Here is an 18,345-nt window from a genome sequence, read left to right as displayed (position 1 = left end):
GTCCACTCTCTCCTGACTTCATGTAAAAAAAGACATACAATATCGTGTATTGGTAAATCTGGTTTTGTACTACCTGAGACTTATATAATATGAACATTCAGTTTCACATCCATTGTGTAGTCGGAATGCAGAAAAAAACTATAAGCGTATATGTACTAGAACAGTGGAGATGCCTCAACTAATTTTGAACTCTCCAGCTGCAGCAACACTGAACTCAATGAGGCTTAATTTGTCCTCCTCTTTGACCCACTGTGAACTCAACTCTGCTACTTCTCGTACTGCATCTAAGTATTACTATAGTGCAGTCTGCAACCTAGACATCCCACAGACTTTTCTGAATTATTAAGTCCTTGTTACAAATTCTGTAATCCACAATAAATAATGCTGTCATTCATGTGTCTAAGACCATGCCAATAGCACATCTAAATTGCTTTTTTTTGGGGGGTGGTCACAGTAATTCACAAGAAAAGAAGTTGGTCACTTTCTAGTTTAGGTTGTCGGAGAACTAAATTTTGCAAGTTGGTATGTTGACCTTTTCTTTTTGGCATGTTCATAAGGAAAAACGAGATAGTTGCTTGGTCTGAAGATGATTCCTTCTATTTAAGATCTTTTCCAGCCTGCTGTGGAATTTCCAGTAAGTGGATTTGTATGTGAGCTTCAAGCCATTCCAGGCTAATGTATTCTGAATATGCAGGCTCTTTTTTAGCTGTTAAGGATTAGTTATCTCAAATTCCAACCATAGGTAGGAAACCAAGGATAACCATTAAGCTATTGTATTATCTATCATAAGTCTTATTCTCATTCTGTATACATTTCCGATAGACTAGGTTAGACTGTCCTGGACCATATGTTTTTTTGGAAGTATTTTTCTCACTAGACAGATACCATACCCATTCTGTAGATTCACATCAGTGTGTTCTGTTAAAAAGAGAAAACATCGCTGATGAGGAACTAGTGGCATTAGAGATATGAGGTAGGAAAACCAGCGGATTTCCTGTAATGCTCTGTGTAAACCCTTCTGTCTATCTTTGTCTATCTGACTATCAAGTTGTCACTGAAAAGTCAGTATTAGCTGCAATAGTTAGGTCTGTAATTAAAACACACATTTAGCCATGATTAATTGGCCCAAATGGAGAAATGACCTGCTCATATGGATACTAATTCTGGAGTTAGCTTATTTATCCATACCATAGTAAAACCCCTCAATCTCTTTTCAAAATGACATCAGCACTTGAACTGCTAAATCTTGTGGTGATCAGTGCAAGTTAGATTCTTAAATGTATGCTTTTTGAAAATAAACTTCCTGAATTACTCAGACATTTAAAATCATTTCACTTACAGTGTCTTTGGTGGAAGTGTATTAAAAAATGCAAGTCAAAATATTTTGAAATTATGAAATCTCACAGTTTTACTCAGTACAGATAGGAATTTTGTTTGCATGATAAAATCTAAAAAAGGAACAGGAATACATGAATAATAATGATATGCAGCTGCACTACTGAAGGTGTTTATGATACTGTTTTGATCAGTGCTTCATTAGACTGTTTGATTTACTTAGCTTTCAGGTTAATAGGACATAATTGTACTGTAGCTTATACTATGTACTGTCATTGAGGAACATTAATAATTTGTTTATAAGTTTTCTTCTATCTTAGAAATCAGTAAGCTCTCTGAAACTCTGATTATCTTCATAATATTCTTGCTTAATCTTTAATGATGACATATAGGTTTTCTTTGTTCTTAGTAACAGTTTGGTGTCAACATACTGTTTTTAAGAGCACTCTTTCTTCCCAGACTAGGAAAGATCTGAATGCTTGAAGTCTATGGATGTATTTAATACACTTTAAGTTAGCCAATGCTCTATCCTTTAGAGGAGACAAACATAGAGCCATGTGACAAAGTGGTATTCCATAGCCAGATGATCCACATAGAGTAGCATTAGTAGCAGTTACAAACTAAAACTAAAAGATCTTTTCATCATGGCAGAAAACCCCCCAAACCTTAGGCATCCAGTCAGTGATGTCTCCCAAAATCTGGAAGGTGATACAGCTCCTGTACTGAGCACTTACAGGTTCCATGGACTCCTGCAGAAGTGGCAGGTCCCGAACAAACTCCCAGCATCTCTACAGCTTTCATCACCAAAAGATTCTGTTTATCTTTTTCCTCACAATTATGAAAGGAGAAGGTGAAATAAGGGTGAAGAGATTTTTCTGGTGGAAAAAGTGTGAGTAAAGCATTGTTTTATAATTTAAAAACATATAGTTAAATAGGACATAAGCCTTGACGTTCAATTAGTGAGAAAAAGAAAAGGCTAATTTTATTTCTGGATAGTTGGGGCTTTTTGTTTTGTTTTTGTTTTTGTTTTTTTTTTCCAAAATGAAGTGTTTGATGTCCACATTCTTCTGAATTACTCCTAACATTTCATCTAAACTCCAGTGTTTGTTAACAGGCTAACAATGGGAACTAACATACAAATCTAGTGCAAGCAGATGCTTATTTAAGATGGATTTTAGCTTCTGGTTTCCTGGAGGTTAATGCGGACAATGAAATAAGGTCATGGTTTCTTTATTTAAAAAAGATTAGAAAGAGTGACTCACATAAGAGAACTCAAATACATAAAAGGATGCTGCATAGGGGAAAAGACTAATCAGTTCCCCTCATCCATAGCAGGTAAAATGAGAAGTTAGAGGCTTAAATTACAGTAAGGGAGATTCAACTCTAAGGCAAACTTCACAGCAGTAGGATAGCAAAGCACTGTAATAGAGAGGGAAGTGGTGGAGCCCATTGTCTTCCAGCTGTGTGTTTCTGTGGTTACCATGAGAGGTTGCCATGGCTTTCATTTTGCTGCAGGACAAAAAAAGTCCTGCCCAAAAACTTCACTTGGAGTAGCAGTATTTTATCTTCCTAAACAGTATAAAGGAATGGGACATATCACTGATTTTGGAGTCTGCGCAAAGGGTCTCTGTTGGCATCCCAGACATTACATGTTAGATGGATCTTCTTCACTATTTCCTTGTTCCAAGACAGATGAGTTCCTCAGGGTGACAGATGGCTCTCCAACACTGCATTGTCATCGCTGAAGTGCATTAAGGCAGAGAGATGTCTAATTTCAGTAAAGGGGGAGGGGGAAATTCTTGCGGTCATAATTTCTTTAATAGGTTGCCTCAAAAATACGAGGCTGTGAGAAGACTGTTTTCCTTTGTTCTCCTGCTGTGTCTGCCTCATTCTGTTTCTTTTCCTCTTTGTTGTTTTACCCACGTATAGTCTGGACTTTATTTTAAAGTTAAGCTTCTCCTCCATAGTTCCCAGCATTTAGACTATTCACAATAGAATCTGAGGGGCATATTTCAGGTATGGCAGACCAAGCCAAGGTCCTTCAAAATTTGTTAATAGAAAACTGAGGAATCTGAGGAATGCAACAGGAACCAGATTTATTTTCTCTTCGTCTTTTTTCATGATCCATTCTCATAAGGACAGAATTTAGCGCTACTAAATGCTACTAGCTCTCAAGCATTTACCAGTTATTAGTCTTGGAGGTCAATTTGCCTGAATTTTGAAAAAAGAAAACTTGCTTTCAGTGTCATCTGACTTTCTGGTGTGTTGGCTGTGTCTTCTGCTTGCTCTTTTGAAGGCTGAGGGAAGACCCAGGTGGTCTACTTCCTTTGTTCAATGATGGGGAGCAACTACCAGGCATCCTGTATTTAACTTGCATTTAAGTCTTTTTAGAAGCGGAAAGGCTACACTGTCCTCTCCCGCTGTTTCTGAGCCACCTCTCTTTTCCTTTTCTGTGTCTACAGTGGCAGTCTGCTAGATTCCAGTTTGTCCTCTCTGCTCCCCTTCTCCCATGGGCAGTGCTCCCTAAGCTATTTGTTCTGTCTCTCTCTGTATAGCTTTTCTAATTCGGATATACAAAGGTTTAGCTCCTGGTAAATTTGGTTACTTGTAACCCCGTACCTCTGTCTCCTTCAGTTATGCCACAATGAGGATGATTTCGAGTGGTGACGGGGGGCCGCGCAAGCCTACCAAGCAATTTTCTGTGCCCTCAGCACCTGAAAGAGAGCTTCAGAAAAAGCCCTGCTCTGTGTCTGCGTACCAAATTCATCCTGAGAAGGTGGCAAGAAGGTGTCATCATTTTAGACAACAGTGTCACGCTGCTCAGAACTATTTTCTTCCCTGTCCAAGCACTTGTTTTAATATCACTGGCTGAGAAGATGAATCTCAAAAAAACCCCGTTCTTAAATACACTCATTGTAAATATTAATTCAAAGAGACTCAACATGCTACACTGAAATCAACCAACTCTGTGTGAAACTTATTTCTTACTTCCATGGTCTTGTTTCCTGCATTGCTCTGGCCAACCTTCCAGCCCTAGCTGGCCTTTCAGAGCTACCTTCCAATAACGGAAGGAAAAATAGTCTTCCTGTGCAAAGCAACACAAAATCTAAATTATTTGTGTGACGACCCAAATCTAGCACAAACTTAGTGTTCACAAGTTCACCCTTGAAGCTGAAAGTGCAAAAAGTCAGGATTATGTAAAGTTGGATGTAGGTACTGATTGTAGCAATTCATATATACTGGAAATAAGAGCATCTTCCTATCCCTTAAAATTTTGTTGTTCGGAAACAGCTCCTGTGTATAGAGATAGTTTGAAGGTGAAAGAGGTTAGGCTGGATCTTAATCCTGTCTGTACTGTATCTCCCTGTTGTGTGGAGCTCACAAACATTGTCGAGATTGTGTCTGAACTGCACTATGGGAAGATAAACCTGTTTCAATACTAAATATCTGAACTCATAACCTGAAGATTTCCCCTATTTCTAGTGCCAGTTTGATCTTTTATTTACACTGAGCCAGTGTTCACCTATAATAAGCGTTCAGTGTTAGTAAAGCAAACCATAGCAAGGAGTTCATCCGTCTTGACTTTCTTCACTGAGTCCAAAAAAGAGTGCACCACCAACATGGTTAACCTGCTACAGAACTGAATCGGGTGGACTCTGCAAGCTAACTTAAGGCCGAAAATTGCAGTTAGGTGTTAGGCTGCGTATAAACAGTGTATACAAACAGATAAAAAACCCCTAAGTGTTGTATGAGGCAGACAGAGCCCACAACACACTATAAGGGGAGAGTGGATGGGAATGTAATGAATCATTACATTCATTAACGTAATGATTCAGAATCCATGAACTGGGACGTTATACATTTGAAAGAGGTAGCTGAGCCAATTTTCTTTATTTTTTTTATCTATTAATTCTTTTTTTTAAAGAAAAGAAGATCACATTTATGAGGTCACAAGTACTTTGTTACTGGGGAGAGTGAAGCTCCAGCAACACAATTTATCTGTGTCTTGTAGACTGGCAATACCTTTCATTCTAGTGAGTAGTTCCAGTTCTTAAATGAGAAGCTAAGGCATTTTTAAAGATGCATCAGTGCTCTCATTGCCTCCAAATTCTTACACTACGCTTTGTATTCTGAGAATGCTTAGAAACATTAAGATAATCGCAGCTCCTTGTTTATGAATCATTGCCTCAAGAGGACAGCATGTTTCGGAGGGTTTTTCCAGGTGTTCTTAAGGTACTGGCTTTAATCCATAAAGCTTTCAGTTATTTGGACCATGCCTTCTCCCTCTCACTTCTACACAGCTAAGAGCATAAACAGTTGGCATCAAATCCATCTTGATTTAAAAGGGAAGATCCTCTTATCAGGGAATTTACTGTAAGTGGGGACAGACTCTGCTCCTTCACTATCTCCTGGCCACCTGCTTTGCCTAGAAGTATGTGATTTTGATACTCTTCTGAGAAAGCTGAATGTCTCCCCACCCTCTCTTTCATATTCTTTGAGAGATGATAACAATATAGTGTAACTGTGTGAGAGCTATTGTGGATTTATTATCGTAGGTGGTGAATATTATTATGTACCCTGTGGACAGTCAATTATATGTGGCATATATTGTAGATTTTATATTTTGTCTGCTTTAAAAATTTCTTGAAGTGCCTAGAGCCACGGTTAGGTGCTTAAGTTGTAACTTCAAATAAACAAATACATTAAATAAATAATTGAAGCAGGCAGTTTCAGATAATAAAGAGAGCTGGCTTCTGGGTAGAAAACACTGTAAGCCTTAAACCAGCAGAATCTTTAATAAAGAAGATGAAACAAAAGCCCCAAAGAATTTCTTCTCTGCAAATAAAAACCAAAACCCAAAGTAACAGGATTTATGCTTGGTGAATTGGAAGCTTCGTTATATATGGTACAAAACTAATTACTAGGGAGCATTTTACTTACCTCTAATTTCTATTTAATAGCCACTGCACTTGTCATTGCAGGTATGGTTACAAAAGTATGGCTACCTTCCACCAACTGACCCCCGAATGTCGGTGTTGCGCTCTGCAGAAACCATGCAATCAGCTATAGCTGCCATGCAGCAGTTCTATGGCATTAATATGACAGGAAAAGTGGACAGGAACACAATTGAGTAAGTAACCGGCACTGAACTGCTCTTGACTTTTCTGTTTCAAGCAGGGTAAAATAGAACTGGAAAAACTTTATAACACATGAAGCAGGGTGACCGTGACAGCCAAATAGTGTTGCGGCTTCGGATGGGGAGTTAAAGTGTTTCTCTCTCTCCTTGCCTTTTTTTTTTCCCCTTCATCGTCTGTGTTTCATGGTAGCGGGTAGTCACCTGCCGAACTGTTGTCTGCCTTTGGGCAGGTGACAGTAAGGAAAATGTTTCAAGGTTAACTAAAGAAAGGGCCAAAAGGTTATCGATGAGGAAGTGGAGAAACCCATTCAAAATTGGCGAAAATAGAGGAAATGTTTCACAGTGGAAAGAGTCTTTTCTTACTGGAAAATCTTTGGTGTAAATTTCATTATCCACATTGAAAAAAAAAATTAGCACACTCCACTGGTCCATTCATTTAATGGTTTCCAGTAACAAAAGACCAGGTGTGGTCGTTTTAACATGCAGTAAAATTGGATTGGTGTCGCATGCCCTTTGCAATGCTGAAGTTGTGTAAGGCCGGCAGTGTCTGATTTTACTCACAGACTGAACACAGAGAAACTTTGTGAAATGGAGCTATTAAAAGGCACTTCCAAACAACTTTATACTATATATGCCATTTTTTTTAAAATGTGCCAGAAAAATGAAAAAAATAAAAATAAAAATCACACACAATTAAGAAAACTTATTTGGGATTAAGATTTGAAGTGCTTGTTGGACTCATTCCAGTTAAAACTCAATAAAGTTTATCTTGTGATGTTAGAATAAGTTACTTTGCTTAAACAATAACAAAATAGTACTGTCACTACATATCCAACATTTATTTTATTGAAATATGTCTCTACTGCTTCTTTAAAATGCTTTTTTTGGGGTGGGGGGAATAATCCTCCTTCATTTGCCATTTTCCAGCCCCAACCAAATGTGGGGTTTCGTTATTCTTTTTTGGTGAAGTAGCTGACGTGAATGATTTTTCTATCATTTAGAGTTTAGGGAGGAGGCTACCCAAAATGCTGACAGGATTGGAAAAATCATTTTATTCCACTGGCATATGCATTATTGCATTGAAAAGCAATAAAGCAAAGCAGATTTTAGGGCTGCCCTAAGGGGAGGTGAGTTGATCACACATCCCTCAGTTTGGGAATTTAAAGGATCTTAGACCATGCCATGCAATAGCAGTAAACGCCTTGTGAGAGTGCCACACTCAAAAGTGTGTTTATGATCCAGTCTGCAGGGTGGAGAGACTACGCACTTTATACAGCTTCAGCGACTGATCCTCAAGGGGAGAATTCTGCTATATCTGTCACTAGTAGCTTTTTAAAGACACATTAGTGGCAGCTTTGTAAGAGGCAATATATTTCACTAAAAGGAAAATAATCTGTCCAGTTAGCAGTGCGGGGAAGTTAGAAAGCGGCAACCTAAGGAAAAGCAGAGGCCACCTCTTAGTTTAGAGTATCAGCTAGTGAGTTGAAAAAAAAAAAAAACAAAACCAAAAACAACAAACCAAAACTTTAATTGCAAAAGGGAAGTGGTTTATGTTTGCTAAATTGGGCTTGTTGGCCAGCATGTCAGCAAGGGTGTCTTCACTTCTGCTATGTTAGAGACAAAGGAATCCATCTATGTAGCAGTTCAAAATATTAATTTTACAATCTGGTGGATACTGAGTCTTCCAAAACTTTTGATGCATGATTTTCTTCTACACAGAAGGATGTATTAAAGCATGGTAATTCTTAGATATGTATAACTCATGCTGGATGAATGCTGCATTTCCTTACACATTGGGAGTTGTGTTAACTTGAGTCAAGTTGGGAACAGAACTGATTTTTAAAGACTTGTCACATTGGCATTGGAGTTGAGAAAAAAAATAAACTCATTAAAATAAACTATGGCCTCAAGTTACCATCAATTAACACTGCTGAATATTCTTGGGAGATATGACTATATAACAAAGGATACTTTTTTATTTCAAATGTTCATTTATGGCAGTATTTTGTAGATGTTTGAAATAATTTTCCATTTCATCTACACAGAAAGTATATATACTGTCTTTTTGCCAGAAATATATGACAGTTTACCATTTGCTTCTTGTGATTAATATGTTATAATCACATACAATGCTGGGATTAAGAATGAAGAGTACAGCCGGAACCTCATAAAAACAATGTGTTCTCATCTTGTGCATGAGGATTTACCTGCTTCTCTAGTATGTCTTAAGAAGAGAATACACGTGCCTTTTTTTCTTCAGAAGGACAAAAAATTAAAAGAAGTTACAGCAGTAACTTGATAGGAACAAACTTTGGGGATATTAACAGAGAAATAATGTCCTGCAGCATCATCATCAAAAGTCTCCTGGGGGGATTTTGTTGCTCTGAATAAAAGATAATCCCTCAATGAGTATTTTGGTATGCATAAATATGAACAGTGTTCATCTTCCCCTACTACATACCATTTACTTGTTTTTGCTATATTTTTTAATTTTTTTCCCAAGTGGTTTGAAAAGCGTGATGCACGCTTATTGCTGGGGATAAGGAAGAATGAGTGGTAGACAGAGACATCCTTATAATGGTGAAAAAATATGAGGGATGTTCTGAAGCAGGGCCAGTCTTTGCCTGGCAAGATCATGGAGCAGATCATCCTGGAAACTATACCAAAGCACGTGGAAAATAAGAAGATCAGTGACAGCCAACACGGCTTCAGTAAGGGCAAATTGTGCCTGACAAATTTCGTGGCCTTCTGCGACGGCATTACAGCATTGGTGGATAAGAGAGGAGCAACCGGTATCATCTACCTGGACTTGTGCAAAGCATTTGACGCTGTCTCGCACGACATCCTTGTCTCTAAATTAGAAAGACATGGATTTGATGGATGGACCACTCAGTGGATAAGGAATTGGTTGGATGGTCACATGCAAAATAGTTGTGGTCAATAGCTCAATATCCAGTGGAGACCAGTGATAAGTTTACTGACGACACCAAGATGTGTGGTGCGGTCAACACACTGGATGGAAGGGATGCCATCCAGAGAGGACCTTGACAGACTTGAGAGCTGGGCCCATGCAAACTTCATGAAGTTCAACAAGGCCAAGTGCAAGGTCCTGCGCGTGGGTCAGAGCAATCCCAAGCACGTATGTAGGCTGGATAGAGAAGGGATTGAGAGCAGCCCTGAGAAGAACTTCGGGTGTTGGTGGAGGAGAAACTCAACATGAGCCGGTAATGTGTGCTTAAGCCCAGAGAGGCAGTCATATCCTGGGCAGCACCAAAAGAAGTGTGGCCACCAGTTTAAAGGAGACAATTCTGCCCCTCTGTTCCGCTCTCGTGAGACCCCACCTGGACTACTGCATCCAGCTCTGCGACCGCTAACATAAGAAGGCTGTGGACATGTTGGATTGAGTCCAGAGAAGGGCCATGAAGATGATCGGAGGGCTGGAGCACCTCTCCTATGAAGCCAGGCTTAGAGAGTTGGGATTGTTCAGCCTGGAAAGGCGAAGGCTCCAGGGAGATCTTACAGAAACCTTTCAGTACTTTAAGGGCACCTACAAGAAAGATGGGGAGGGACTTTTTGTCAAGGAATGATGAGGGGTAATGGTTTTAAACTGAAAGAGGGTGGATTTAGATTAGGTGTTATGAAGAAATTCTTTACTGTGAGGGTGGTGAGACACTGGAACAGGTTACCCAGAGAAGCTGTTGGTGCTCCATCCCTGAAGGTGTTCAAGGCCATGTTGGATGGGGCTTTGAGCAGCTTGGTCTAGTGGGAGGTGTCCCTGGCCGTGGAAGGGGGGTTGAATTAGATGATCTTTAAGGTCCCTTCCAACCCAAACCGTTCTATGGTTCTACGAACACAAATATCATGACAATGGCAAACCTGATGAAAATAGTGTCTGACATTCGCCATCGACATGGGATGCCACAGTATTATCTGTGATTCATTTATATATTAACAAACATAGTCAATGGCTCATTAAAAAGGAGACTACTGAAAATGGACCTGCTGTTGTCATCCTGGTCTTTCACATCCCGAAAACAAACTTTCTAAGTCGAAGACTAGTTGTTGTCTTTCCTTAAAACTACTATACGTGTTTATTTCCAAAACATGTTTTGCCATTTAAAGGAGTACATTACAAATTTCTTGGTATACAGATAGAATGGTTGTGTATAAGATGCTGACTATATCTATGTAATAGTAACAAAGCATTCATTTTATTTTAATGTCATCCTTTATAAATAAATGGCAAACGTGCTTATTTTAATTCTCAGATGAACTTCCAACCAAGTTTACTTTAAGGTCCATAATTAAGGTGTAATCATATTTATGTGTGGTCTCTGCTTTTTATATATGAATTATCATTCACAGATTAAGAGTGAATGACAAATTTTGATATTTTTTTTTTTACGTTTCAATGTTTTTGTACAAAAGCTATACCTAAGGTCTTGTACCCTCAGGAAACATTCAATGAGAAGCCTTGCAGACACATCATCATCAGTACCAGGGCAGAAATACATTATCTTACATCACTCTTTGACTGCTTCCTATTACTTAGAGGAGTGTCAGTTAAGTCTTGTAATAGCAGAGTACAGTAGGGAAGAGTAAAGATGTTAAGAAAACATGTCTGTCTCTCCTCACAAGAAGTTTAAGGTACCATTCAGTAGTTTTCTTAAATGAATGTCTGTTGTTTTTCCAGCTACTAAGTCAAGTTGCTCTAAGTCAAGCTGGACTCTCCCTTTTATTCTCCTTTTTTGCTATAACTTTGCCAAAAAATCCCAAACAAACCCAAAACCCAACAACAACAACAACAACAACAGCAACAAAACATTATACAGCCTAAGCAGCAGTTTTGATTAGGGAAAAACAAGGGGGGCATTTTACCAAAGGTAGGTTTTGTTAATGTTTTGATTGTGTGTTAAACCAAAATTTCTTCCAGAAGGCTTAGGAAAGTGAGGAGACAGAATGAGATTCTGTCTCCCCAAAGAACAAAATATGGTCAGACAACTGTCTTTTGTTATGAGAAGTTCAGTTTCAGCTCTCTCTCTACTAGAAGAACATTACCGTTTTGCTGCATATTTTTATTTTAATCTTTTCAGATTTTGTGATTCTAAACTATTTTAATTCTCTTGACATATATAGCTCCTCAAGATTCAAACTAATGGAGCTAAGAGAGGAATTTGATGTAACATAGTCTACAGACAGAGTACATTAGTCACAATTAAGCCTCTTTATTGGTTACTGATAAAATATTAATTTTGAGGGGCTGCTGCATAAAAGATTTGTACAAGTTCAGAAACAAACATGCAAAAGAGGCAAAGTCATTACCAGTATGCACCTTTTTAAAAGAAAAGCAATTATTTAAAAAAAAGTAAACTCCAACAAGCAATCAAGAACATGGAAGACCTTGATCATATTATATTAAAAGCAGCTATATTTGGAAGAAAATAGAAATTAATGGTTTATTTGTCAATTTCCCCCCAGATGGAAGAGCATATTACACACTAAATATCCCCAAATGTCATGAGCATTAATGATTACTACTGACAGAAGTAGTAATCTCCAGTCAGTGTGAGAATAATTACTGATTAAAAAACTATTTATAGTGTATTACAGAAAAAAAAAGGAAAATTTCTGTGCCAGAAGTTGTTAACATTTTACCTCTCTGCTATGCTAGAAAATACTGAGCTCCAATGGTATGTAATAATTCGTTAAAAATTCTGACTGCTAAACGTAGCTCAGCTAAGATCTACGTGATAGTTTTGATGATAGTCCAACTCTTCAGCTGAAATTACCTTTCCTTAAATTTTACGTGAAGAGAATTTCCTGAAAGTCAACCAAGTGATTTATGTTGGGATTTATATTGTGTGTCCACACACACAGGCCCAGTACTTATGTAAGAAGAGTAAGAACATTAATGGGCCCGAGAGCATGACAACATGGAACATCCCCTGCCCATCCAAACCCATAAGGATACAAAAATGATGTTCTTGCTAGGTACATACCACTTCAAAATCAATGCAAGAACAAATTGTGACTGCTTGAATTTCAGAACGTGTTATTTTGGGCTATGTTTTGGTTTGCTAAAAATAGGTTGTCAGTACTTCTAGTAAGATAATACAATGTGGAATTTTGAAACCGTGCTACCTACTGTTCTTGACTTTTTGTATTAAATCTTAAGTGTAAAACATTTTATGCTAACATTATTTTCTGTAAGAATATTGAACCTTTGACATAACATGAGAGATTATTTCAATGACAGCTTTGAAGATTAACTTTTAAATTTACAACTTGGAATATTTACACTTATCTGCCCCTGGCTTGCCAGTGAGGAAACCCTGTTATTAAGATAGGTCTCCATCAGTTAAGCTAAAAAATTGAAACTTTTTTTTGGGAGGGGAGGAGGCTTAATTCAATTGTTTTAAAGTCATTGGCCTTGAAACAATACAAGTATAAGTGATACATTATAGATTGTATACAAGACCCTGATATTTTTTGTACAGTGTTTCTAACAAAACATAATAGTTGTTTTTGTTCTATTCCTTGCTTCTTTCTTTTGATGTAGTGATATCACCTTAAGGTGAGAACACTGATCTTTTGTTACATATATGTCCTTTTCTGCAATGTGTGTGTGCAGTTTCAACAGCATAATTTAAATATAACCTGTCATTAAAATGCATGGTAACTGCATGCTGCTCTAACATGCACTGCGAAAAAGTATTGCTGACAACATGTCTAAAAGTTTTCTGAGGTCTGAGCCAATTCTAATCTCGTTTGCTGAAGTGTAAATATGATATCACTTTACTAAGAGGAATAGAACTGCCCTTTGGTCTGTAACAAAGATCTGCTTGTTTCCTTCATTTTCTTTTATTATTAAAACAAATTAAACTTTTCAATAATATTTCGTCCCAGAAATCTATAATGTCTACTTAGTTAAATTGACACCTCTTTTAAAAAGAATAGAAGAACCTGAAGGGAAGTTGCAGGGTCTTTCAGCAAATACCAGTGGGGTAAATTTTTTTAGATTTTGTGGTATTGTCCTTGCAGACGCTAGGGAAAGAAGTTTGTCTTCCTTGAAAATACAAATAATAGTCAACTGTTTTATGTTCCACCCATAGTTTGTAATTATTCTGACCAGAAATTAGAGCAAGTCATCCTGTGTTTTTTATTTGAAACAGGTAACGATGAGCTCAGTGTCTTCAGTTCAGGCAGCCAAATTCATAAGTTTTGGCTTCCCCACTGGTACTGCTTGAGGGATGTGCCATCCATCAAAGTTTTTGCTGGCACTTCTATAGTCTTTATCAGTGCAAGTGGGGTGCAGCGCCATCTTGGTGTTATCACTAAACTTTTGTATTTTCCCACAGGCTGGTGAGCTTAACTCCTACTTATGCATTTAAACAATAGTTTGCTATATATCCATAGCTACAGCATATATGAAGTGTTATAAGTTTGGCTGTACTTTTAAACCTCTACACACAGCTTTATGAAAATGAGTGTGGCTGATTTTGACCGGCTTACCCCATCTCTAAAAATTCATTCAGTGTGCAATATGGTTTCTCTTGTATTAGTAGATGTAAAACTTACAATGCACATCTCATTCCTTGAGTACAGAACTGAAAAATCAATAATTTCATTAGATTGTGTAGGCTTTTTTACACACACACACACACACACACACACACACACACACAGAGTATTCCTTTGTACTGCAAATATTCCATGTCTTCTTTTGAACAAAACAAGATGGTTTTCTTAATTTTGCTTATATTGAACTAAGAATATCTGCTGGAAAAGATGAAAGATGTTTGGCTGGTTGTGGTTTTTTGAATTTTTGTTACCTGCACATGTTTAAAAGGATTCTACATTCTGAGATGACATTTCAAATAACTTTTCTGTCATCCAGTCATACATACAAACAGCTGCTATGTGTATATTTATTTATGAAACAATGCGTAAATGCCAGTTTAATGGTCAGAAATTCATTCATGCAAGCCTGAATATAGGGTATGACTACTCTTGTGGTAAATACCATCAGAATACCATAGCTTTTACATCAGTAATTATTTGGCATGTTAGAAATAAAGTCAAATGAACTGGAAAAGTCTTTTACTTATGCAGTGAATGTCTTTAATCCTACTGAAGGTAAATTATTCTGCAGCTATTCAGCTAAGAATAACTTCAGCTGAGTTTTGTTCACTTTTATTCAAACTAAATAACCCCTTACACTACAAGTGAGAAACAGTTCGATGATACTGCTGTTGAACTTGTGCTTTCGAATTAGAGATCATCCTAATTTTGACATACTTGGAAAGCTGACAAATTTGAAGTTTTTGAAATATTGGGAAACATTGAAATATTGAAGGCTGCTGTAAAAATGGTGCACTTCTGAGGAAAGCCTGATGCTGCTGCAACGGTAATTTTTCTTGTTTGCGATTTAGACGTTTTCAGCTTGATTTTGTGCAGGGCATTAAGTATTCTTAAGCAGAATTCTCGAGTTAAATATCTCCACTAGGAGCTTAGAGTTGCAATCAGATACTCTTCATTGTGTGGAAAGAGAGCAAGATAGAAGAGCTTAATGGTATCATAAAGTTGGCAGTTTCAGTATCTTGAATTAAAAAACCAATCTGGCAGTTGGCTGGGCTTTTTGACTAAAAGCACTCAAGGCTTGTTTAAATATCATGATAATGAGACAAAAGAGAAGGATCACAGAATACAAAAAAAAAAAAAAATTAGGAACTAGTGATTTGACTAAATCTTTGTGTATATACTTTAGCTTCATCTTCAGCAAGCAAGCTAGTAATACAGATCATATTTACCGGGAATGAATCAGAATTATTGACTGTGAAAGACTTGTCCAGTTGTGAAGTCTTTGTTCAGAAGTTGTAAGAAAAGAAAACCAGAAAAATAACAGAAAAGAAATTGGTTTCTGAATGTCATGGGATGCAAGGAAGTTCCACAAACTGTACATCTGGTGGCAAGATAACTGTTCCTTTTGTTAGTCATTGTTGCATGTAGACAGGAAATTGATAATACTGTAACTTCAAAAAAGTATGATGTTTTTATCTGTTTGGTGCAGTGGTTAGGATTTTTCTTTCATGTTGCTTTACCTATGTGCTGCTGTTCCTTGCAGCTGGATGAAGAAGCCTCGATGTGGTGTGCCTGACCAAACAAGAGGTAGCTCCAAATTTAACATTCGTCGGAAACGCTACGCGTTAACAGGACAGAAATGGCAACACAAACATATCACTTACAGGTACCAAAGACACTCGTATAGATATATAAATGTCACTAGTAGTGCTGATTTTTAGTTTAAAGTAAATACTTATATTTCAATATTTTGAGAATTTTATTATTAATAAGTAATATATAAAAAAAAAAAGCTGATTTGGATACCTCTTGGATAAGTATGTATGTGTTACAAAAGTACCAAATTATTTTTTTGGATTAAAACTGCGTGCATTTAGTAACCAGTGAATTCTCTGAAGATTTCAGCATCGATTTAACACCCAATATGTCCTTAACGTTACCTTTCAACCCTCTTGGCAACTTCCCAGGGAACATTGCTTTGAAACTAGGAGCGCTGTAATAAAACTCAGATCTCCAATTTAAGTATTTAAAATAGGTTATTGACAGAAGTCAATCTCTGCAAACTGTACGTGCCTACAGGTCTGTTCCAAGTACAGACGAATTTGATTATAATTTGGTCAGTTGCTGACCCAACCATTTCCTACCTACGTGATGGTGGGCATAGGCGTATGTGCAGGGGTGTACATCTGTATAACTCAAGTCTGGCACGTAGTTTACACAGTACGTTGCCTATTGTCAAAATTCATCTTTGCAGGAAAAGTTAGATGCAAGCTGTGCACTTGCCAGAGCTCTGTCAACCAAAGAATGTGTCATGTGTATAATATAAAAAACATAATTTTTCAGCAAACCAGGGATTCCAATATAGCCTGTTTGAAAATTTACACAGCCTCATTGGGATTCCTGTAATATCTAACACGGGCAAGTTCTAAGGGATAAAACAGTTTGCAAATTTGCTAACTGGTGCCATTATTTGTGAACCCATAAAAGTATTAAATTATAAGTCCATAAGTTCTAATGGTCATATAGACTTTTCTTCATACCACAATGAAGAGATAATTTTATTAGCAACTCTGCGTCAATACTATGGCTTATGTTTGAATTGGAGAATTCAGACATAAGACATTCAGAATAAGATATTCCACACTGATATAACTTCAAGCAATAGAGATCTGACTGCCTTGAGATTAGTATGTTGCATTGGCTGGAGTCCTTTATTGTTAATGTAAATGTAATGCATAGTTGCTTAGAATAAAAATGCCCACCTGCCGCACTTTCCATTTATCTACATTTTAAAATTTAAGTGAGGTGTGTGTGCACGCATACGACATGGTCACCTACAAACGTGTGTTTTTCTATCACTCAGATTTGTACAGAGTGAGATTCTCTGTTTCATTACAGGATTTTTTACAACAGTCTAAATCCTACCGCTTGTATATCTTCTGTACTGTCACCCAAGCCATTAATCATAATGACAAACAAGGGTGCACAGTATTAAACTATGTGGCAACTATCTAGTAATCTTTCTCACTTTGACGAATTTATAGCAATTCTTTACCTCCTGCCTTCCCTCTTGTAAAATGTTCACTCTCTCACTTTGACAAGGCCTCCAGTCAACCAGGGCTTTGAAGAGAATAAGCCTATAACATTTTTTGTAGTGAATTACAGACCAAAAGATATCTAAAGTAGAAACCCCAAATTTTATTGGAATAAAAATAATCTTTCTGACTCAAAAAATAACTCAAAGCAAATAAGCAGAACAAAAAAATAAACAAAATTCCTCACCTGCTTTGTTCTTCCCAGCAATTCCCTGCTTACAGGCTTAATACCAGTTAACTGAATGACATTTTAAGTTGCTTTGTCCCCTAAACTTTTGATCATATCTCTAGCATCACTTGTCTGCTCCATTTTTCTCAGTGCCACTTCTCAGGCTCTTTATATCCTGCAGGTTTCCAGCTGCATTCTGTGTCGTTCTGGCAAGTCAAACCTTGTAGTCCGAAGTGTGCCTGCTAAGCAAGCTTGGTAATTGCTCCAAAGAAAGAGCGATTTGTCCCTCATTTCAGTGTTTGCTACCTCTTCCACTTTTCTGGAAAACAAAAACAAGACCCCACAAAAACCACCCCCAAACCCAAAGCCTCTTACCCCCTCAACAGAACAGAAACACAGGAGAAACAATAAAAAAGATTATATCCATCACAGTTATCTTATGACTGCATTCACCAGTTTTTCTGAACAAGAATAATAGCAAAAAAAAAGTATTTTGTGGGCATACCCATTATGTTAAAAAAACACCAACAGACAAGCAGAATGTTGACCTTAACAGCAGTTAATGGGTTTTCCTGAAATATTTGGTGATTTTTTTTTGCCAAGGAATTTGATTGGAATAGCATAAGGCAAGCGTTTCAAATTTGTTTCTTTGTTGTTTATTTCAAAAAAATATTCAATGTAATACTGTAAATGTATAAACTCTTGTTGGACTCTATGAAATCCATGGACGTGGACTTCTTCTTTGGATGCAGCATTGTCAAACAGGTGCATTTCCAGTGCTGAGGGGACCCCTTTGAAAGAGACCAAAAGCCACTTTTACCATTTAGTACCTCTCTGCCTACTTGGTTTTAGGGTATATCTTCAGATGCTCTATTTAAACGAAATAATTATCACTTCAGGCAAAGCAGCAAGACATTATTAAAGGAAAAATAGAATTGAGATCACATATAAATGCATTTTAAACTGTGTCTACTTATATTTATACTCTAGCATTTTCTGTCTGTCACTTATTTTTACCCCCAAGAATT

General features: G+C 37.3%; 1 protein-coding gene across 1 annotated transcript in view; it reads left to right on the top strand.

Moving 5' to 3' along the window:
* MMP16 (matrix metallopeptidase 16) overlaps positions 1-18,345 on the top strand; it is a gene marked incomplete at both ends in the record, with an annotated part of 182,756 nt that overhangs the window by 85,035 nt on the left and 79,376 nt on the right. Inside the window, 2 exons of the mRNA XM_082479026.1 lie at positions 6,318-6,466; positions 15,597-15,719. Of these exons, the coding sequence (XP_082335152.1) occupies positions 6,318-6,466; positions 15,597-15,719 (272 nt within the window). The remainder of the gene's footprint in view (positions 1-6,317; positions 6,467-15,596; positions 15,720-18,345) is intronic.

Source organism: Vanellus vanellus (genome assembly GCF_965231255.1).
Source record: "Vanellus vanellus genome assembly, chromosome: 2".
NCBI classification, from domain to species: Eukaryota; Metazoa; Chordata; class Aves; order Charadriiformes; family Charadriidae; genus Vanellus; species Vanellus vanellus.
Note: the sequence above shows the minus strand (reverse complement) of the source record. Positions and strands in the feature narration are given on the sequence as shown.